Genomic DNA, 24,249 nt, shown 5'->3' with positions numbered 1-24,249 from the left:
GGGTTTCCCTCCGCTCCGATTGCTTTCCTTTGGGAGGGCTCTCGTGCCCAAATCCCCGGGATTCAAACCCTGCATATTCTGCGACAAGCCCATGCCAACGGGCGACCTCCACGACTCTTGTGTGAAGTGTCTGGGGGAGCCTCACCAAGCCAAAAAGTGCAGGATCTGTAAGGGGTTTCGTCCTAGGACCAAAAAGGAGCGGCACTTTCATCTTAAGTGCCACCTCTTAAGGAGCTGCTTAGACCCCAGCCTCCTTCGGTGCAGCAGGACCCGGCACCGAGTTCTTCGGTGCGCTGCGCCCCGGTGGCAGTGGTGGAAGCGGCACCATGGATGGACTCCAGCTGAGATCGGCCGCTCCAGAAGCAGGAGAAGAGTGGCTCTCCTGCGTGGAGGCCCACCCCCCTGGAGCCGGCCAGTTGGGCGCGTCCCAAAGAGGCACTTCATTCAGAATGGGGCGGCAGTCCGTGTCCTGCAGCGGCAATTCGGCAGCAGCTCCGACGCTCTTTCGGGCGCAGCAGCAATTCGGTGGTGACTGCTTGGGGCAGCAAAACTGGTAGAGCCACCCCTGCAGAGAGGAGCGCCCGGGGGCAAAGGCTGTGGACGCGGCACTGCCGACTTCAGCCCCGCAAGGGGAGCCGTTGAGTCCAATGCCATTGGACACCCCGACCCACAGCATTGTGGAAGTACAGCTGCCGTCCACCCCTGACACCTTTGCGGCTGCGAGGGACCTCGTTGCCATGACAGCATAGGGGTCTCCTCTTCTCCACAACAAGCGTCCGGTGCCTCAGCGTGTGGCACAGTCTCGAGGCAAGCCAGCATTGATCTGACCGTGGGTTGAACCTCGGCACCGTTCAAGGTCCTGGCACTGCTCGGAGTCCCAGCACTGGTCGCACTCATGGCACCGGTCAGACTTCCAGCACCGCTCCTGAACGTGGCGCTGCTCTGTACAGCTGTCGCCTTCGTGGAGTAGGTCCCGGACTCAGCACCGATCTTGCCGCAGTTCACCATCTCAGCACTGCTCCAGGTCATGACACCGCTCCCCAGCCTTAGGATGCCGCTCTCCAGCTTCTTGGCGCCGTTCGCCAGAGCAGGTCCGCTCGGAACCTCCCTGGCCCTTGCGGTCCTGATCCCGTTCCTCAGGCTCGGAGATGGGGTCTCGGTATTCGGAGTGGGAGTGGCGCCGGTCAGACCGTGGACACCCTGATGTGGGGGCAGGCCCATGGCAGGCGCACTGGTAAGGACCCACTCAGTGGCCGTTTTGGACCCCATGGGCACACCAGCAGGCCCAAAGTGCGCAGTCTGGAGCTTCCTGATCAGCCACATCTGAACCAAGAGTGTCGGAAGCCTCGGCCAGTCGCACCACTTCTAGGGGTGCAGAGGAGACACCCCCCCCGCCCCCCTTGGCCTCTTCATCCTCCTCCCCTGACGAGGCTGTAGCGCAGGCTCCGGGCTGCCCTCCATAGACAGCTGCGTCCACCAGGACCTTCTGCCCAGCGACTGAGTTGTGGGTGGTTTGGCCTGGTGGTCAGGAACCCGAGGCCAAGGGGTAGGTCCAGAATCAGGAGCCAGGTGTCTGAGCCAAAAGTGGAAACCGGGGTCATACAAAAAACAGGAGCTGAAGCCAAGGGACACTGCTGAGTTGGAAGTCAAAGAGCCATCGTCTAGGGTCTGAGCCGGAGCAGTCAGTCACCAGGCCAACAGTGTTCAGGGCCTGGAACAAGACAAAGGACAGGAGCCGGAAACAGGGCAGCGTTGAAGGCAGGAACTGGGGAGGAAGCTGGGAGTCAGGAAGTGGACAGCGGGGTCCATAGTATCAACTTGCCAGGATCCACCTTCTTGCACAGACTACTTCTTGTGTCTCTTTTGTCAGGTAACCGGTGATCAGCAGCCCAAAGGTCCCTCAAGGTGAAGTTCCAAAGGCTGAATATGTAGATGGGAGTTTACAGTCCCTTCCTCCAAGTATTTCCTAGGAATTCCACTTCAGACATATTGTCCCAAAAGATCATTTGTGTCTGCTACATTGTTCAGCATAGTTTTCTGAAGCTCACAGTACTTCCTAGAGATCACCTTAGTCCTGTCTTCCTCTTAAAGATATTCCATACAGCCCCACAGTAATACATAAACCAGCTGTATTTTTAATACAACGAACTCCTAAAGTACTTTAAACTTTAATTCAATAAGATTTCTCCAGAATATTGCAGGAAATGGCCATAAATGTCACAAGAATCCTTGCTGTTGTAGCCATGTCGGTCCCAGGATATTAGAGAAACAAGGTGGGTGAGGTAATATCTTTTGTTGGACCAACTTCTGTTGGTGTGAGAGAGAAGCTTTTGAACTTACACAGAGCTCTTCTTCAGGTCTGGGAAACTTACTCAGGGCTTGTCTTCACGTACAGTGCTGCAGCGGTGTGCAGCTGAGCTCCTGTAGTACTTTAGTGAAGACATTACCATGCTGACGGGAGAGTTTCTCCCACTGGCATTGTTAATCCACCTCCCCAAGAGCTGGTAGCTGTCTCAACTGGAGAAGCTCTCCCATTGACATAGTGCTATCTACACAGCGGTTAGGTAAGTATAATTATGTTGCTCAGGAGTGTGATTTTTCACGTCCCTGAGTGACATAGTCATTCCGATATAGGTCTGAAATGTAGACCTGGCCTGAGTAAGTTTTCCAGACCTGAAGAAGAGCTCTGTGTAAATTTGAAAGCTTGTTTCTCGCACCGACAGAAGTTGGTCCAACAAAAGATATTACCTCAGCCACCGTGTCTCTCATAAGAATCCTTACACATTTTCCAATTTCGGAAGCCGCTTCATTGGGCAGATTTCTCAAAGAGGCAGCCTAGCCTTCCCTGGAAGCTAACAGGTTTGGGCCTGCTTTTTTGAAGCTACAGAGCAGAAGAAACCCATTGTAGAAATGCAAAAAGAAAAGGAGTACTTGTGGCACCTTAGAGACTAACCAATTTATTTGAGCATGAGCTTTCGTGAGCTACAGCTCACTTCATCGGATGCAGCATCGGATATTAATCTTTAGGGGTTTTTTTATACCTTGCTAAATCCAGCTTTGGATGGTTTTCCCCCACCTGCTTCTCATTTAAAATGACTTTGTCATTTATTTCTGACAGTTTTTTCCCACCATTTTATTTCGTTAACATCTAATTCTACTGCCTAATTAGAAACAGGATTATCTGGGGAATGTTATTTTTTGTACATATTTATTGCTGATAGATCTTTGGTTCATTTTAATAGTGACAAGTGTTTTTTTTAATAGTGTAAAGCCCCAAAGCTGTAAAGGGATCTCCATAGGGTTTATAGTCTATTTCAGGACTTGTAGCTAAATGTAGTAGCGAATATGTCCAAATGTATTATTTATTCTTGGAACTTTATTTACAACAATGGGCCCCAATTATGCACATGCTTAACTTTACATTTGTCTGAAGTTAAGCATATGCTTAAGTGCTTCTAGGATGAAGGCCTTATACTACTAAATATCAGGGTTTTGTAATTCCTTCCATCACAGAAATATTATGCATACCATAACAGCTAAGGATTTAAAAGGGTTTTCATTATGGTCTAATGTTCTGAGATTTATAACTCATTGATAAATTTAAAACTTTTTGTTGAAACTAGGCACAACAGGCATCTATGGGAATGAAATTCTTACTACAAAATTTAAAAAAAAATATTGTGGTTTACCTATGTAAATGTGATAGCTACATATGAATGATGAAACTCAATAACTACAAACAATGTTACTAGTTCGTTATAATTTTTTTCATAATTACTCAAATGAAGATGAAACAAATTACTTCTTAACTACCTATCTACAAACTTCCAAAGACTTTTTAGAAGGAATACATAATCACCACTACAGTCCCCATGTTTCTTATTTATTTTAGGGGTAAGTTGGAATCTTGCTCAGGATTCCTATTTTATGTTAATTGCAGTGATGGGTGGAGCAAAGGGGGCAGATTGCTGAGGGTTTGGAAAGTAGAAGCAGATGGAATGGTGTGCAAATGGAATACGGTGGTAATTGCAGGGTGTAGGAGCCAGTTGAAAGGGATGGGTATTGCAGGTTGGACACAAGCAGACTTAGGGGAGGGTTGGCTTTGGAATACTTGGGAAGTGGGTGGTTCGGTTAGATCATGAAGTGTGCGTGGGTCAAAAGAGCAAGAAACTGAGAAGCAGCAGGAGAGGTGCAGATCGAGAGTGAGATGGAAACAAGAGGAGACATTAGATTTGGATCAGGCAGTGTCCTGAATAGTAATGAAAGAGTAAGACCCAAGGGTTGTATGTCAAACAAAACTGGTATATCCCTTTGTCATGAGAGTGATCCCAGGACATCACATGAGTGGCCAACTGGAATCCAGGGGTTTACTTGACACATGCTTCCTTGTTTTTGTAAATACTAATTTAGTATCCAGTATACCTGTTAATGCTATTTTGACTGAGAGTGATCTGAGTAGCTTGCATGTTGGTATACATTATGGTGGGGTGAGAGGGAACCTCTGAAAGCAAGAAAATTATCAACAGGGTACTTGGGTAACTAAAACTGTGATGTCTTTCTGCATGACAGCTTAGAAGTAAGCTGACTGGAGTACAGTGTCTCTTCATGTTAGAATGACATGCTGTGTGAATATTTTTTTCCAAATGTTCTCTTTATACATCAATTCATGTCAAGTGAATCTCAAGACACCACTTTTCACTTGAAGGTGCTACTATAGCATTGCATTATGGACTGGGTTGCTTTTTCAGTTCTCTACACTGCATCAGTAATGCCTGATTGAAAAGAAAGCAATGAACATTTTATAGTTACATATGGTTACCCGTTTTGTCAGATTATATATGCTACCCACTGTAGCTGTTAGTGCGGTATTTTCTGATGGGATTTGAACTGATGTTTGCCATTCTGGTTGAATTTAAACAGCATCATAATATAAGGATTAAGGGGCCATGAGCATTGATCGCCCTTATGTAGCACCTGTGATTTAAAAAAAATCTCAAAGCTCACTATAAACAATTAACCCTGACCACCCTAGGCAGTAGCTAGCTGGTGGTACTGATGGAAAACTGACTCTGAGAGGCTGTCTATTGTCACATGGGAAGTCTGTGGCAGACATGGGATGATAACCTGGAAGTCTGAACTCCCACAGATTGCTCTGGGTAGGATTGCATTCCCTGTGATGAGTAGGCAGGTGCTCTTCATCCACAAGATTACTTCTGTATCCTTTCAGCAGCCTTATTGTTATGTAAACATAAGCATTGTGTATTTCTCTACACAGGTCCTGATGGGGAGAGTGCCAGACCGTGGAGGCAGACCAACTGAGATTGAACCACCACCTCCTGAAATGCCCCCTTGGCAGAAGAGACAAGAAGGTGGTGGGAGGGGTGGTTGGGGGGGAGGAGGAGGTGGTGGTGGTGGGAGGGGTGGTTGGGGGGGAGGAGGTGGCAGAGGAGGAGGTGGTGGCTTCAGTGGTGGTGGGAGAGGTGGTTTCCAAGGACGGGGAGACTATGGGGGAAGGGGAGGTTACAGTGGTAGAGGTGGCTATGGAGATCCATATGGTGGAAGGGGAGGAGGAGGAGGTTACAGAAGATACTAACAACAACATTGTAAATACTAACAACTGACAAAACGTGGTTGTGATTTTACTGGTAGCAGGAGGTGTGTATATTAGCAATGGATTAGTGTTATGATAGGAAAATTAATTATGATCTTTATTAATGAATCACTGCATTTGATCCCTGATATTATCATTGAATCCTGTTAGTCAACTGAACATTTATTTTATACAGAAATGTGATGTCTTAAAGTAGTCCTCGTTTTGCACTGCTCACGTGTGTATTCTTAAACAGTTTAGTTTTTTAAATAACAGACTTCAGAAAAGTGAATAGAAACAATGAATTTTCCTTTTTCAATGTTTTATGTTCAGATCTCTTTAATTATTGCCTGTCATACCCAGAATACAGGAAGTGATTTAGGGGGAATTTGGCTTTGTAGGCCATGCTTATTTTTATATGCTTTAAAAGGACTGTAGAATGCTGGTTCCAGCATCTTGTCTTCTTTCAGTCCTCTGTATGGGACAATTGAAAAAAAGGTAACTTCAGAAATTAATCTAAAATATTCTAAAAAATTTAAAACAAAAAAGCTTCATTGTTTCCAAGTGATGTATTGCATCCATGCTATTCCATGGTCAGCAAAACAAAGCTATGCTGTATTTATATATAATGTATAAAAATATTTCAAAGCCAAAAACTTACATTGTAAAAGCTGATTTGTGATGAACCTTGATAGGTAAAATGAAAATGATCTGCTAAAAGTGGCATTCTATGAAACTTACTTTAAAATCAGACCCTGGTACCCATGATGGAAAATTTCCCCAACCATCGCACCTAGTCAGTCGGTCACTTACATGGTCTTCTGTAGCACATAAGCCCCAGAAGGCTGAGTAAGATGACTGACTGCACTGAACTGTCGTGTGAGCGGAAAACCTTTTGAATCCTACATGAAGGGGGTCATGAGCAAACAAAGGGCACTATTTTGAAAAAGCTGTTCATAGAATTAGGAAAGTTAGCTAACCATCAGCAGCTCCTGGCCTATTGTAGCTGTCAGCTGACTGTTTCTCTCAGCTACTGGTGCTACACAACATCACCACCAGCTCCTCTCCTACACATGCTTCTTGTGTAAGAGGGGAGCCACTGACAGCCTCCTGCTGCATTAGGGAGAGAAGGAGGTAGGGAGTGTGGAGAGCAGTGTTTCCAGGTATGTTTAGCTTAGCTCTGTCCTGTCAGATACTTTGGTCAGGATGGGGACAGAAGTTCAATACAGAACTCTGCTGTTCCCAAGCTGGCTCTGTAGAAGAAGAGCCAGGAGGGAAAGGAAAGGAAGGGAACAGTTTCCCTTTCTCTCATATACAGTCCCTAAGCTGAAATTCTGCCTGTTTGTCCCAAAGTAGTGTTTTGGTGACTTCTGCTACAAGTGACATCTGAATAGCACCAAGAGGCCGAGGCTAGGATAATCTAAGGGCTTGTCTATATGCTATAGTTGCAACAGTTTAAATAAAGGTGAAATATCTTACTGGTTTTTAGTTAAACAGGCATAGCTGTGTGTAGCCACTCTTACATTGGATTTGAACTAGCTTAGCATGCCTGTGACAGGATTGATGGGGAGATGCTAAACAGACATAAATCAAGTTTAAACCCATGTAAGAGTGGCCACAGAAAGTCGTACCAGTTTAACTAAATCGGTGCAACATCACACCTTTAGTTATATCCGTGCACCTTCAGCATGTAGACCAGATCTAAAATAAAAGTGAAATAAATTTGGTGTGGTTTTTTTCTTAAATCTGAAGAGTTAAGAAAGTAAAAACAATAAAATGAACAAGTATGTACACTTCAGAGATGACATTATTGTCTCCCCTGTTCTCTGTATGTTTTTAACTTTCAAAAGATGCAATAAAATCTTCTAAAAATAGATTTGATTTAAACCTGATCTCACAATCTCTTTTTTTATGTTTCTGTCCTGAACAATGAATTTAAGACTTTGGTTTTGAGTAAATACAGCTTGTGTTTTGGGAGGGTAATGTGGATTTTGTTGTATATGTTTGTGAACATTTGATTTTTTAAAAACGTTCTCATTTAGTGATCATCCATCCAAAATGTAGGGGGAGGGAGGGTTGTTTGAGAGTGGAGAAAAAATTATTTTCAGGATTTAAGAAAACACTTTATTTTTCAGTGTTCACAGCTATTAAAGTACTGTATTTAAAGTTTGTTTGCGTCTTTTATACAGTGTGGTTGAGATCTGTCATACATTGCTTCTGTACTTTAAAGAATGGTCTCCCATTGGTAGCTTGCAAGAATGGAAGAACTAACTTTGAGTTAATGGGAAGAAAAGAAATATCTTGAGGCCTGCCATTTTGAATTCTTGAGACAGTTCTGCTTGGTCTGGTAGCCCCTAATTTTAATTGAGCTGGGTGTGATGTGCTTTTCAAAGTATTTTATGAAAAATAAAAGCCTCACAAGGATTGGTGGGATGAATACATTAACACGTTTCTAGGCAGGCTACTGTACTAGTCAAAATGGCATAATGTTCAATTTGTCTCAAGTTCTGTCCTTGAAAAGGAGACAGTTTTGAACATAAAGATGAAAGCATAGCATGTTTGTATAGTTCCCCCCCCCAATGGAATAACTAATAAGCTTTATCTATCCTGTGAAAGCATAATGGAAGCAAGGCTCTTTAGTTTTACTGTTAAGATAAACTAGGTGAGGTCAATCACAAGTGGGATATGGTGCAACCTCACCTAGCTGCCTCAGCAAACACTCCAAACTTTTGTCTCTATGTAGGATTTTACAGTGAGATAACTGATGCACATTAGTTATCTTGCTGGAGGAAAAAAAGGCTTTGTGTCAATGAAGACAAAGCCTTCGTGCCTGGAAGATGAGAGTGTGGCAAAAGTCTTGGCCAACTGCGGAGTTTCAGAAGTAACAGCTTTTGAGAAAACATAGTAACTTGCATGAGTAAAGAGAGGCAGAGTTCAAAAGTAAGGATTGTAGTAGTTAAAAATGGAAAAGACCATTCAGATGTCAATCTGTCCTCCATATGTGTGTCAGATATTAGACTGAAAGAAGATGAATGGGAATGGAAGTGGTGAAAGAAATATCCTGATGCTCCTAGTTCATCATGCAGAGATGCTGATTCCAGAGTAGAGATCTTGTTGGATGTATTTTAGGCATCAGGCAAGTCTGCCAGAGAAAAAGGCTTTGGATGCTTATGGGACAAAAAAAATTACAATAGGCATTAATTCAGTTGTTTTTAGCAACTTTTATAATATAAATATTACACAAAGAAAACTTACTTATATGTAAAAAATCTTTACAATCTGTACACTTGGTCAGTTGTCTTTAACATTTATCTTCAGGCAGCATTCTACAAATTACCACCACTATAGATGTCGAACAAATTTACAAAAACATTAATGCAGATTGCTACTATTGCAACATTTTCTTTGCATTTTCCAACACACATAAGTTACTTTACAGTAATTACACGTGACTCTTCTATGTTAGGCAAACAGAAATAAATGTTAGTCCTAGTTTGTTCTTGTACCAGTACTAACCAATCAACACTTCAAATGATTAGACTAGAAATCTAAGGATAAGCAGTATTTCCTTTACAGGGACACCATTCACTTAAAAAAAAAACAAAAAACCAAATTATGCTTCTCTAAATCTTTTTTTCTGTTGTGTTTTCTATTTTTTTAATCTTAATGCCTTAGCTACACTAGGGAAAGAAGTGGGTGTTTTTAAATTGGATAAGTCATGAGATGTTAACACAATTTTAAAGGCGTTAAAACCTATCTAAACTAGTTTCTAGACAGCATCCAATTCTAATGTCAGCTAACACATTTCTAAAAACTCACCCTTGTCTCTAGTCTCAAGGCCTACAATGACTAGAAATGAAAAATTTATAACGTTTTTTTCCTGTTTATTTACTTTGTGCTTTTCACTTTTGTGTAGTCAGTTCTTTTCCCCCGTTTTGTCAGTTTCTGCTGTTGGTATGGGTAACAGTGCAAGAGGATATAAAAATAGGAAAATATTAATATAAAACTGCAAATATTCACTTAACAGGGACTTAACGGGCAGATATAGTACCTGAAACTACTATTAATGCCCTGAAATTTCCAGATTTTCGCTACTTATCTTTTGGTTGAATACTTTAAATATATGTGAAACAATCATACCTATCTTGGGCACTCCCCTGTAAATGGATCTCTTCCAGTCACTCAAATAATCCTTGTACAACCACTGAGTGTACAGTACACAGGCTGATATCTAATTTCTACCCCAAACTTTCACCTCCCCCATTTTTTTTGTGGTTGATGGGATGATTAATGTAGTTTGAAGCAGCTGACAATCAAGACACAGGTATAGCAGAGCCAAAATGGCAGCTGATTGACTGGATTTTAATATTTAACTACGATGAATATTTTTGCTTGATGTGGAAAAGAGGGGAGAGGCAGTCTAGCCAGTCCTTAAACTTAAACAGGAGAGATTTGATTAGCTTTATCTCTGATCTATAACATTTTGACATATGACTCATATTTAGGCTCTTTTGATATCCTTATGACAATACTGCATGCACCAAAATGATAGAAGAAGGGAAAAGGAGAAGTTGAGATGGAGTTAAGAGAAAAATAAAACTGAGATTGCAAAAACCTTTCCTTACATGAAGCCCTGATTCTGGATGTGGTTTACAGGACAGAAATGCTGGTTCAGACAGGATCTGCAAATCTCATTCCAAACACACAATTTGCACCACTAATGCCAGTTTATTGCACTGGGCCTGGATAAATCCCATGTGTGCATGAAAATCCTATGGGATATCTGCCAAATTGTAATTTAAAGAGATTGTAAATTTATTTATTTATTTATTATACATTCTTCCTGTTATTAATGCCTTTGGTTGTCACAAGTGGAAAAGTTGAAAAAAGAATATATTTTTTTTGCTGTGTATGTTATAAAAAGTTACCGTAGCATTTCACTTAATTTGGAGAAATAGGTTAAGATGAAATTTAACTTTTGTTTTGCGTCAGTTTTTCTTTTTGGTTCTCTTGCTTTAGGTACAATGGCTTTGTGGTTAGATTCACATAACTTCAGAGAACTCTTTAATCATAAAATGTATTTCTATTCATCTTCTATTATATGAAATCAGATTTTTATCATTTTAGCCCTAAAATTAGTTGACAGGGTTCTTTTAAGCAGATAGCCAGGTTCTTCAGGCTTTATTTAATTTGCTGGATAATCTCCAAATATGTGACAATAGATGCAACATATATCTGGTTCATTCAGTATCTACAGATGTAAGAAAGCACAGATGCTTTATATTGTAGTATCCACTGATTTAAAATTGAAAGCCATCTTAGTCAAACTTGTAGAGCACTTCCCTTGCCTTTTTTCTTTTCATAAAGAAAAAAAGAAATATGAAAGGGAGAGGGCAAAGCAAGTTTGCAAGCATGGTCCAAGTTCAGTTGGGATTACTTTGTTGAGCCCAGACATGCAATTTATTATGCTTATCAGTTATCCTGGATAGTTCAAGTTTAGTGTATGAGTAACGGAAGCTGCACGGAGTTCACAGCTACTGATTAAAAAGAAGTCACATGCATAACAATTATCTTTACATACTGTACATGTATTTACAGTCAGTAAAATAGCACTGGACCTACAAATCATCTTAGCTTATATCTCTGCTTGGTTTACCCAACAATAGAGATACCAGCCCAAGACCCAAGTTCAAAACAAGAATTTAAAATTAGAGTTTTACAAGTCATTTCAACTGGACTTTTAAAACTTTTTTGTTAAATAAAAGCTACATACACTTTATATTTAACAATTTCAATTGCTTTGATGGGGTAAATATACATTTATTACCATATACTTGAATGCAAAGTACACATGCTATTTTTGTTCGGTCAGCTAAGGCTTCAGTGTACAATAGACTACATAAGTTATTTTACAAGAATATGTATTCTTGAAGAGCTCTGAGTAGACGTTGCACATAAATACCTTCAGTTACACAAGTTTCTGATATTTAGTTGAATTACATTTGATAATGGTTCCCCATTCAGTCAATGTGAACAATGTGTTATACATCTGAAAGTCTAATGAATCTCTTCGTCTTGAAACACAAACAGTTTTCATCCTGGCCAGATGGATGTTCATCTGACAATAATTTGAAAGACTATTCAGTTGCCTCTTAACGGTATCTACACTTTCTTGCTTTAAAAGCAGACTGGGTTAAACTCACCCTAGCACCTTCAACCAGGGAAAATTGACTTGCAAACACAGGATCCAGTCCTTGACTTTAGGGTGAGTAAGGTGGAGGAGAGATCAAGGCAGCATTTGAACTGCTAGGTTTTGAGAGGGAAAATACTGAGCTAGAAGGGGAGGATGCTAGACGTTATAGGAGACACAGCTGTTGTATGGAGGCTATTACTCCCACCTCCCAATTAAACATTACAATGTTCGGACAGTATCTAGCACAACAGAGTCCTGGTCCATGACTGGGGCTCCTAGGTGCAACTGGAATAATAATAATTGGTGAAATGCTCATGTCACCTCTGCCCCGGAGGACAGAATGGATTTTGTCACACCAGAATATCAAATTGGTCACAGATTAAGGGACTGGGCACTAAAGGGCTGGCTGTAAGATTCTACTTGGCCTGGGGGCTAAGAGATGCGACTCTTGCCAGGCTGGGAGGTCAAAAGGGTCAGAATTAAAAAAAACAAAACAAAACCCTCAAATTTGGTGATTTTTTTTCTTTTTTTAGGGCTGTTGATTAATTGCAGTTAACTCACACGAGTAACTCAAAAAAATGTATTGTGATTTAAAAAATTAATGGTGATTAATCGCAGTTTTAATTGCAATGTTAATAGAATACCAATTGAAATTTATGAAATATTTTGGATGTTTTTTCTACATTTTCAAATAAATTGATTTCAATTACAACACAGAATATAAAGTGAATAGTGCTCACTTTATATTTTTACTACAAATATGTGCACTTTAAAAATGATAAACAGTATTGTTCAATTCACCGTAGTGCAATCTATTTATCATGAAAGCGCAACTTACAAATGTAGTTTTGTTTTTGTTACATAACTGTACTGAAAAACAAAACAGTGTAAAACTTTAGGGCCTACAAGTCCACTCAGTTCTACTTCTTGTTCAGCCAATCGCTAAGAGAAACTAGTTAGTTTACATTTACAGGAGATAATGCTGCCCTCTTCTTACTTACAATGTTGCCTGAAAGCAAGAACAGACATTCGCACGGCACTTTTGTAGCCAGCACTGCAAGGTATTTACATGCCAGATACAAAAATTTTATTAAAGCTAATGTTTAAAAAGTATATAATACATAGGTTGGGGAAAGAGTGTCTGTATATCTGGGTATAGTGCTTAGATTATCCACAAATACAAAGTTAGTTTTTTAAGTCATATGCTACCCAGAGTACATAATCAGCAATAACCCAAATTTAGGTGAATAGATTTAACAATACAGTTTAGATATTAGAATCCGAATACTTGAGTACATCACTCATGAAAAGTTGTACAGAGATTTGGTTGTGGAAAGCAAAATGTATCAATGAGTGGAGATTGTCCCTCAGTAATTGAGAATTAGGTTGGTTGTCCATTTAGAAAATACAATCCATGAGGAAAGTATTTGTTACTTTCCTGACTGCGCTTCTCATCAGCACTCCAGATCATCCCTCCTGGTATTACCGATGTCCAGTGATGTGGTCTATGTAGATGTCCCTCGACTACTTGATAGCGTCTGATACCATGAGTTGCCACATCAGCCGAGGGTAGCATTGACCGATTCCGCATTCTCTCAGCACTCACTCATACTGGGGTCCCATGCGCCTAAGGCTCCAGCGATCAGTGCGTGTGTCTGCCTTGGTAACCCCTAGCTCTCAAGGTTTTGCCCAGAGGGGGATATTTCTCTACCTTTCAAGATCGGGCATTGTGGAAGGCCGGGGTCCTGTTCTCGAACGGCACTGTGACGTCCACCGTGATGATATTCCAGTCCTCCTTGGTGATGACTATGTTCACTCGCAGTTGGCTGTCGGGTCTGGGGATGATGGAGTTTATAGCAATCTTCCCCAACAGGTGGCGGGATGGCTCTGGCCAGGCTATCTTGGATGGTGTGGTGTCGCAGCTGCAAAGCTCTTGAATGGAGCTTGCAGCTACACAGGACATGGGGTAGCATCTGTTGGCATAGCCACACTTCCTGCATCGCTTGTCCTGATTCCCGTGGTGGACAGTTCCATTCAGTGGTATGCAGTTGAGCCTGGCCCTGTGGATGAACCTCCAATCGGCAAATCAGGTGAAGCTGCCCCCGGGGAGGAAGTGGTTGTTGGCGTCCCACTTGCATGTCACCTTGAATGCCTTGCCCTAGTCCAGCTTCCGTTTCAGGTTTTCCACATATTGGCAGTGGATGGCATCCTTCAGGGTCCTCTCCAGCATGGTTCTAGCTCTCAGAGTGATGATAGTGTGAGCTGTATTCTTCATCTGTGGCACCAGGACTCCCAGCTTCTGGCATTCCTTGCACCGTGTCCAGTGGCAGCCGATACGCTTCTCCAGTCATTGCGTAGCGTTGCGGGCACGAGTCCAGAGCGAAGCAAAGTCTCCCCTGTCTCTTCCAAATTTACCTTCCAGCGAGCCGCTCAGGTAGGTGGCGACATCTTGGTTGGAGGGGGTCCTGGCAATTCGCTTCTTGACGGCGTCCTTTAAAGCACTCTCTGCAATGTTCCTCACCCGTGGTGTCCGGGCACATCAGAAGGCGGAAGGCATGAGTGATCATGGCAACATCGCATAGATCACCCATTCGAGGGATGTTGGCACCGTCCTGCCTGTGCAAGATGTACACCAGTTCATTGCTGGCCCTCTGGGGAAGAAACATCCACTTCACGAGCTGCTGGATGATGTTCTCTGCCTTGTTCAGTGGTACCTTCGCCACAGCAGATCCCCTCAGGACAAATGAGATACAGGGGATCAGGAGGGTGTTCAAGGCGTTGATCTTCTGCCATGGTGCCAGTAGGGAGGAGTTGATTCTGGCCACATCTCGTAGGATCAGATGGTATCCTTATTTACAGTGTCCCCTGAAAGCGGGAACAGACATTCACACGGCACTTTTGTAGCCAGCATTGTAAGGTATTTACATGCCAGAAATGCTAAACATTCATATGCTCCTAAATGCTTTGGTCACCATTTCAGAGGACATGCTTCCATGCTGATGATGCTCGTTAAAAAGTAATGCATTAATTAAATTTGTGACTGAACTCCTTTGGGGAGCATTGTATGTCTACTGCTTTGTGTTTTACCTGCATTCTGCCATATATTTCATGTTATAGCAGTCTCCAACGATAACCCAGCATGTTGTCCGTTTTTAAGAACACTTTCACTGCAGATTTGACAAAACGCAAAGAAGATACCAATGTGAGATTTCTAAAGATAGCTACAGCACTTGACCCAAGGTTTAAGAATCTGAAGTGCCTTCCAAAATCTGAGAGGATGGGGTATGGAGCATGCTTTTGAGAAGTCCTTAAAAGAGCAACGTTCCAATGTGGAACTACAGACCCTGAACCACCAAAAAAGAAAATCAACCTTCTGCTGATGGCATCTGACTCAGATGATGAAAACATGCATTGGTCTGCACTGCTTTGGATCATTATCAAGCAGAACCCATCATCAGCATGGACGCATGTCCTCTGGAATGGTGGTTAAACATGAAGAGACATATGAATCTTTAGTGCATCTGTAAATATCTTGCAACACCAGCTACAACAGTGCCATGTGAACACCTGTTCTCACTTTCAGGTGACATTGTAAACAAGAAGTGGGCAGCATTATCTCCTGAAAATGTAGACAAACTTGTCTGTCTGATTGGCTGAACAAGAAGTCGGACTGAGTGGACTTGTAGGTTCTAAAGTTTTACATTGTTTTATTTTTGAATGCAGTTATTTTTTGTACATAATTCTACATTTGTAAGTTCTCCTTTCTTGATAAGGAGATTGCACTACAGTACTTGTATTAGGTATATTGAAAAATACAATTTTTTATTTTTGCAGTGGAAATATTTATAATAAAAATAAATATGAAGTGAGCACTGTACACTTGGTATTCTGTGTTGTAACTGAAATCAATATATTGGAAGAGATGGAAAACATCCATAAATATTTATATAAATAGTATTCCATTATTGTTTAGCAGTGTGATTAATCGAGATTAACATTTTTTTTAATTGCTTGACAGCTCTAATTTTATTTATGGGTTTGTCTATAGAGGGAAGTTAGTTCAGATTAAGGTTGGATTTAAATTTAAAGTTGATCTTGATTAACTCCCTGTGTAGATGTTGTTCTTATTCTGGAATAAGAATGCTTTATTCTGAATTAGCTTAATCTAAAATGGGTTAAGGGAGTTAATCAAGAATAGCTATTCTGCTTTAAATTCATGCTTTACCTAAATCTGAATTAACTTCCCTGTATAGACAAGCCCACAGCAAATAAAAATACATCATATTGATAAGAGTTTGTCATAAGGAGAACCTACCTAGCTGAATTTTACAGTGTCCGATTAAATAGTGTATACAGAGCCTTGTTTTAATGTGTTCCTCTCTATGCTTAATGAAACTAAGACCCCCTGAAATGTATTTACATTAAAACACCCTTATGCTGGTAGAGCAGCGTAAAAGGACTTTGTAAATGAGCATCCGACTTTTGGAAACTAGACTGTTATTTGGGAACTCTAGGCAGATCATCCCAGGGAGGTACAGAAACCTTCAGCTTCTAAAAAGAGGTAGCGAAAGGAGAGTGTCTGAAACCACCACCACTCAGGCTTCTTGGTCAAAAAGGCACAGGCTGGGGAGCTCTCTCCTATAAAGAGTGTTTCTTGCACTATCACAGTCTGACAGACATACAGGGATACTAAGACTACAGTCAAGAATCGAGTTGCAGAAACAAAGGGAGGTATTTTTATACCTGTGCAAAAATCAGAAATGTAGTTACATGACTTGCATGTGCTAGGGCTTGTTCTTTTTCCCAGCTAAGCCAGTGGAGGTTTTGCTGTTGATTTCAGTGGGAGCTAGGTACAGCCCCAAATGCAGATTCCACACACAAATTAACAGTCTGTTTAAAAAATCTGACTCACACTGGCATGAATGTTTAGATGAGGCAGCTGAAGGACTTTACAAATGGCCTTAGCAAGCGGATGGATGATCCAACCAGTGACCTAGGACCAGAGAGAGGGAATGTGTGCAGAAGGGCAGGTGTAGCAGGGTCCTGAGAGCAGAGCAGGAAATTTTAATTGCAGGGAAGAACCTCTTGCTGCTGAGGACTCCTCTTAGGAAAAGACTGTTTATTGCACCAAATTAACACAAATGTAAGGGTGGGGGGAGAAGAGATGGAGGAAACGAATTTTGAGAGGGCATGTTTGGGGAAGGGGATTAATTGCTCAGGGACTGGAGCCAGGAAAGAGTACATGGATTCAATACAGAATGGGGACAGGACAGGAGGATCCTAAGGGATTCAGGAAACCCCAAATCTCCCCAGCTTCCATATGAGATACAAAAAGAGATAAAGGCTAGAGGCTCCTTGCTAGTGTGAAGGACAGGATTGCCGTGGATTCTGGTTGCTTAGCTGAACCGTTAATGAACTAAGCAACCCACAATAACATAACCTGAAATTCCCCATGATGTACGTGCAACTCCACTAGCCTTGCTTCTCAGAATTGTTTCACGGCCACTTTTTTCTGAAATGCTGGCAACCAGGGAATAATCACATATAAAGTCTGTTTTGTATTTATGCCAACCAATGCTAGAGCATGAGCTCTTGGGGGCAGGAAGCGCCTTCATGTTATTTGTTTGTACAGTGCTTAGCTCAGTAGAGTCCTAGTCCCTGACGGGTACCCTTAGATGTGCCAGAAATAATAAATAACAATAACTTAAGCTATAGAGGAAGGCTGTCAATGGTGAGGAGGCTTTGTACTTCCCCAACATTGATAGGTTCCATAGTTGGAGGCCATGACAGTTAAATGCTGTCATGGACTGAAAATTCCCCTTCCTTCATTTTAATATTTGTATTTTATGATTAAATCTTGAAATATAAGAATATATTGCACGCTTATAAATCAAGGACTGAAAGATGGAGAAAAGTTAAAGAAAATAGTCAACATCTTTTCCTCCTGTCAATAAAATCTCTCTTCAACCATTAACCACTGAGCCAGCAGGGCCAGTATCAAGACTATTTGACCTGAACGGTAGCATGGAACTTTAAAGTGGAAGCAATACTCCAGTGTCACAGCTCTAGTCTCGTGCTCTGTATGAGGCACTATAATTTTTAATTTTGCAGGGTTAAAAGTTTGGGTAGCTAGAACCTCTAAGGCCAGCTCAGAAAGCAAAGATTTTAAAGGAATGCTTAATTTTAATCACAGTTGTAAAAATATTTATCTACCACATCCTAGAGCATTAAAAAGGAAAGACTTAAAATGTTACGCGTTTCACTGCTTGACGGTTCATATTTCTAATGTTGGATGATGAAAATCAATGAACTCAGTTGCACTTTCCAGTTCTTAATTCAGCAATCATTGGGTCCATGAAATTTCTCTCTGATCAAAAATTGCTCAAAAGTCTTAGATTTATCAAATGTTTATCAGATGTTTCAGAAAACCTGAACTTGGGCCAAAATTGAGTTGATAGTGTCCGCTTAATTACATACCTTGTTGGAACACTTGTAGATGGGCAGTGGGGACTCGATAGAAACAGTAGCTTCTTGCAGAGTCACATCATGCATCATCCATATTGGACATGGAAGTTGCTTACTGATGATAAATATAAACTTCAGGACCTACATCACCCTTCTTGAGAGAGAATCCAGAATGTATTAATTCCCATGTTCAGAAGATAAATTATTTTAAACTGTCAGAGAAAGGAACACATTTATACATTCAGCAGTATATTGAACAGGCAAAATACGCTGATTCAACAGACTATATCTCTGTTTAAAATCTTTCAGTCTCTTGTTTCCTGTTCACTTGAATACAGCAGCTTTGTCACAGTTCAAAAAGCCCCCTCTTTCATCCAGAGGAGAGCTCCTGCCTTGTCAGCTACGCGCAGTCTCTGTGTTGTGTATTGTCCAATACATGATTTCTGCGTTGAATACTGAGAGATTCAATTGTTTTGTGTGCCTGTTTAAGCTGAATCTTTAAAGCTTCATTTTCTGCCTTTAGAATATTTCTTTCCTAAACAAAAACAGAGAATGGCAGGCATCATGTGAATGGTATTGGATTTTTAAATCGATTTCACCCCTGTTTGCCGGTGCACTTGCTTGATTGGCATCTCACATTTTCTGTGAGAGACTATTTAACTATTCTCCAAATGGTTATTATGCATTGAACAGTAAATGGCATGTTAAACAAAAAAGATCAGCATGAGCAAATGGCAGTTAATTTTCTGTTTGCATCTCTAAAGAATGTATTTGGTTAGCTGGTAAATTAACCATTTCATGCTTGGAACCAGTATTTTTCAATATGATTCATGCAGAATATATTTGTTCTAAATGTACTGAGCTTTCAACCACACAGTGCATAGGAGATGCAAAGGTGGGGGAGAAGATTTGGGGGGTAGGTGGGAGTCTGTGTTTCAAGGATGGTTGGGAGAGGGTTTAGTTTTGGACACTGCTTGGGTTTGTAGATAGATATAACATGGATTATTACTGTGGTGTTTTTTTTTTCACAAAGACTGAAGGCTTCATGGGGCAGCGACAGGCTGTCTCCTGATTCCATTGCCTAGTGTAATGACAGTGTACTAGTTGAACCCTTTCCTCATTTCCTTTTCCCTATGCATTAATATGCAAAGGTCCACAAAGTGCTGGCTGCCTGCAAACTGTGGGAAGTGAGCTTGCTTTATTCTTGCTTGCCTGAGATTTTCGGACAGTGATGCTGATTGGATTTAGGATTTTAATCATTTCAGTTTTCATTTGAATTGTTTAACTTTTGTAAGAGGAAGGGATTGTCTTGTGGTTAAAGCACTGGACAGAGATTCAGATCTGGGTTTAAATCCTGGATGTGTCACAGGCTTCCTACATTACCTCAGGCAAGTCACTTAATAGTACTGGGCCTGAAGCCCTTCTCAGTAAAACGGGTAAACAATGCTTGCTTTCTCCCACCTTTTATCTGTCTTGTCAGTTTACAGTCTGATCCAACTCCCAGTGACGAATGAGAGTTTTTCCATTGACTTCAGTGTGAATTGGATCAGGTAAGCTTGTAAGAAGAGAACTGTTACTTACTTACCTTACAGTAGATGTGGTTCTGCAAGATGTGATGTCTGTGCGGATCTCACTGTTGGTGTGCTTGTGTCCCATGCGCACAAGATCAGAATTTTCTAGAAAGTACTGTCTGTTGGGGGCTGTACCTGCACCCTGAACATCCTCACCCCTCCCTTCCACCATCCCCAGCTAAGCACACAATGGGCTACATGGATCCAACCAACTGTTCCCTCAGTAATTCCGAATCCCAGAGATATGGACTCCAAAGGAGCAGGAATGAAGTGTGTGTCATGGGATCCACATGGACAAGACTTCGCAAAGAACTACAGTAACTGTATGATAAGTAGCTGTTCTTTCCTCTTTGCATCCTTGTCCATGTGGATCCCACTGGTGCTGGCTAGCAAGCAGTAATCCTCACAGGACAGACTGAGGTGCCTTGTCTAACTAGCTAACTTAGTCAAAGAGAGAACTGAGAACAGCCCTTCCAAATATGGCATTAGCTTTGGCAGCCTGGGGTTATTTTGTGAGTGACGCACCAGTTTCAGAAAATTATTGCTTCTTGACAAAGGGAGGAGTGAGCACCATTTTGTCTGATGAATATTGCAGATGTATTGTCCATCAAGGATCGCTTGATCAGTGACAACACCTTGAAAGCTGGCCTGATCACTCAAAACTCCAGGATGTTAATGTGAAGGCAGGCGTTGCTTTGGGACCTGATTCACCCTGTCGTAGAAGCATCTGTGACTACAGTTAGTGATGGGCATAAAGTCTGAAATGGATCTCCTCTCCTCGTGCTGGGGTTCATCCACCATTTGAGAAAGTCCAGTGTATAGCACTGTGATAAGAGTCCGTGGAGTATCTAAAAGGCTGCTACACTATTCTGAGCCAGGACTGCAGTGGACATATGCAAAGTCTGAAAGAAGCATCACATATGTGCATGAAGCAAGATGACCTAGTAGCTTTAAGCAAAACCTTATTGATGTCATTGGTTGGTTTGAGAGAGTAAATACAAGAGATTTAATGGTGTGAAATTATTGATATGGGGGCAAGCCCTTCTTGAGTTCGTCAAGAAGAGTCGTGATAAATTCTATCCTCTGTGAGGGACAACTTGGCATAGATCACTCTCTGTCCTAGACAATGAAAGAGATTCAGAACATTGGTGATGGCTGTGGAGACTTCTTGGCTGGACTTTCTCTTTAGGAGTCAGTTGTCCAGGTACAGATCATTTTGTCAGTGTAAATGAGCTACCACAATAGCTAGGCATTTCGTGAAGGCCCTTAGTACTGACAACAGGCCAAATGGGAGTACTCACACTTCTGTCTCTCTCCATCTGTTCTCTCTTGTGTTATACTTGGGTTAGAAGCTCTTTGAGGCAGGGACAGTCTTTTTGTTCTGTTTGTACAGCACCTAGCACGATGGGGGTCCTGGTCCGTGACGGGACTGCAGGTACTACAGTAATACAAATAATAATAATAAATAAAATGATACTTCCTGTGTGCAAGGTTGATGGCAATGTGGAAGTAATGCATTCTGGAGGTCGAGAGCCATGGACTAATATTGAGCTTTCAGAGCAGGTATAACAGAGGCTCGGGAGACCATCCTTTTGGATGTACCTACTGAGATGTCTCTCATCCAGGATGGGGCACAGCACACCATTATTTTTGGATTGAAGGAAATATTGGGAATAGAATCCCTTCTCCTTTGAACTCTGAAGGAATTGTCTCTAGGGCTTCTGTGAGTGGGAAGGAGTCCATCTCTTTTCCCAGCTGTTTCTTGTGAGAAGGGTCCCTGAAAAGGGATGGGGAAGAAGGCTGGGAGGGAAGCAATGATTGGAATTGTATAGGGTAACCCTTTATGATTTCCGTGACCTGTATGTCCAAAGCTATTCCAGTCCATTCATGTCCGAGAGAAGCAAAATAAATGGCAACCAAATATAAGTGGGCTTTTAGAGAGCTCTGTAGTGATTGGTTGGGAGCTCAGTATTCCCATCAAACCTACTTATTTTGAGGAGAAAGATGCAAGGATTATAGCCTTAGACTCTATGAGGTAGAAGCTGAAGGTGTCTTCCTCCTTGAAAATCTAGACCTCCACTTAGATGAGAAGTCAGCAGACCTTTTTTGGTAGGAAGATGATGATCTCTGTTTTGGTTCTGGAAACAGATTGCCTTCCTTTTAGTGACCAATGTATAGATCCCTAAAGACCTATGCATGGCTCTCTAATCTTAAAGCCTCATCAATTTGGGAACGGAAGAGATCAGGCTCCTCGAAAAGATAGAACTTCAATAGCATACTGGACCTCTTTCAGGATTCCTGATGGCTGGAGCCAGGATGCTTTGTTATTGCTGTGGCCAGGAATCGAACAGCTGCATTAGACGCAACTTGGTGAGAGGTCTTGGCCATTATTAACCTTTTGCTTCACTGCCTTCAGTTCTATTTTTTGGTCGAGAGAGAGAGAGAGAGAAAGGAAGAACCTTATCTCTGCTTGTTGTGTTTGGCAAGTAATGCCTGATAAGTTGCAAGGATACTGAGGAATGTGGTTTTCTACCAAATAAGTCCAACCTCTTTAGATCATTTTCCTTGGGAGTGGACCGAGTCAGGGCTGGTTGTCAGGCCTTTTCTAATACTGCTGAGACCACAAGAGAGCCCGGGGTAGGGTGAGAAGTGACATTCATATCCCTTTTGCAGAGTACTTGGTAACTCCTCTCAGCCCTCAGAGATAGGAGGAGTTGAGGCTGGTGTCTGCCATGAGTCCTTTGTTGGCTCTAAGATGCCTTCACTGATAGGCATGACCAGTCTCGCTATCATGTGCTTTGGTGGCTTTTCTTGGTGCACTGAAAGCAATAACCCAAGTATTGGCTATTCTCCCAAGCAGGTCTTGAAATGTCCTAAAACAAAGGTCTTCAAACAGTGGGGGCACGCCCCCTAGGTGGGCATGGAGGAATGTTTTGGGGGGAGAGGGGGGAAGTGGCGGTGGCAGGTGGCTCCAGCCAGCCCCACATGGCAGGGCTCAGAGAAGAAGCACCACCCCTGACTCTTTTTTTCTCTTTTTGTCTGTGTTGGGACACAACCCAAAATTTGAACTCCAAAGGTGGGGTGCTCAGCTCAAAAAATTAGAAAACCACTGCCTAAAATCAGCTGCAGGCAGGATCAGTACAGGGGTGCCTGCCACAGCAGGAGATGATAATGACTGAGCAGCAGGTTGTTTTATCATTTCATCAACCAGATCTCTGGAGGAACCCTCCTCTTCATATTCAGGCCCTGACTCTCTGACTTCGTGGCTATGTCTACGCTGATAACAGTGTATGGCGTACGAGTACCACACATGTAGCAACATACTGCAGGGAACAACTCCAGCAGCTCCTGCCTTTTCCCGCTGTCTCCCCACTGCCAGAGCCTTTCCTTGCTGCAGTGAAAGGCTCCGACAACAGGGAGCCTCAGTGCAGCAAGAAAAGGCTCCAGCAGCAGGGAGGCAGGAGCAGGAAAGGGCTGCCTCTTTCCCCACCCCCTGCCAGAGCCTTTCCCTGCTGCTGGAGGCTCTCACTGTGGCAGGGACAGGCTCCAGCAGCAGGGTACGGCTAAAAGTACCAGTGTAGACATAGAAAGCACTGCTTGGGTGTAGAGTATCTATCTTGGGGGTTCCTGCATGTAGGGCACTCTTCTGGCCTAAGCCATGTCTCACTGAACACATGCTAGCTGGGCATGCAGTGTCTGTACTCGGCATGCTGCCGTATATATAGACATCTTTAGTGTGTGGGCGACGCAGCCCTTTGCATGGAAGTTGATCTTGGTCCTTTTCTAGCTGAAGGTACAGGAGAGTGGGACCTAGAGGTACATGAGGTTGCACCCCAGTATGCCCAATAAAGCCAAGAAGGGCAGAACGACTGAGAAGGAGAAGTAGCCTTCCAAAGTCTTTCAACTGTGTAATGGGGGAGGTGCCTTTCCTGAAGGGAAACTGGGGTGATATCCCCACTTTGGCTCTTAAGAGCATGGGAATGCTCCTTAGCAGAAGCTGGGGGAGGTAGGAGGATGGGGAAGATGAGGTCTGTAGAAAGTGCTGATGGGATCAGCAGTGTGAGGATTAGTACCGAGGAGGAGGGTTCCAGTGCTTAATTTGTAAGGAAAGAAGTGCCACAGCTGAGCCCCAGAAAGCCCTGGCATAAATTAAGCACCGGCTGAGTGGCCGGAGAGCGGCGGCGGCTGGCCGGGCGCCCAGCTCTGAAGGCAGGGCCACCACCAGCAGCAGGGCAGAAGTAAGGATGGTGTGGTATGGTGTGCTGCCACCCTTATTGCTGCGCTCCTGCTGGTGGTGGTGCTGCCTTCAGAGCTGGGCAGCTGGAGAGCGGCAGCTGCTGGCTGGGAGCCCAGAGGTGCCACGGCTGAGCCTAGAGGTGCCAAGACTAGAGGTGCCGGGCTGAGCCCCAGCACAAATTAAGCACTGGAGG

The 24,249-nt window shown here is 42.6% G+C and overlaps 2 protein-coding genes across 2 annotated transcripts in view; one reads left to right on the top strand and one right to left on the bottom strand.

Annotated features, from left to right (window-relative positions):
* FAM98B (family with sequence similarity 98 member B) overlaps positions 1 to 7,477 on the top strand; it is a 45,257-nt gene extending 37,780 nt beyond the window's left edge. The window contains exon 8 of the mRNA XM_077818939.1: positions 5,276 to 7,477. Within this exon, the coding sequence (XP_077675065.1) occupies positions 5,276 to 5,593 (318 nt within the window). The 3' untranslated portion in view covers positions 5,594 to 7,477. The remainder of the gene's footprint in view (positions 1 to 5,275) is intronic.
* An 11,101-nt stretch (positions 7,478 to 18,578) lies between these two features.
* The window catches only part of RASGRP1 (RAS guanyl releasing protein 1), a 71,600-nt gene continuing 65,929 nt past the window's right edge, over positions 18,579 to 24,249 (bottom strand). Inside the window, exon 17 of the mRNA XM_077820289.1 lies at positions 18,579 to 18,783. Within this exon, the coding sequence (XP_077676415.1) occupies positions 18,649 to 18,783 (135 nt within the window). The 3' untranslated portion in view covers positions 18,579 to 18,648. The remainder of the gene's footprint in view (positions 18,784 to 24,249) is intronic.

The sequence above is a fragment of the Eretmochelys imbricata genome, chromosome 6, assembly GCF_965152235.1.
Source record: "Eretmochelys imbricata isolate rEreImb1 chromosome 6, rEreImb1.hap1, whole genome shotgun sequence".
NCBI lineage: Eukaryota > Metazoa > Chordata > Testudines > Cheloniidae > Eretmochelys > Eretmochelys imbricata.
The sequence above is the reverse complement of the archived record's forward strand: the minus strand, read 5'-3'. Positions and strand labels throughout refer to the sequence as shown.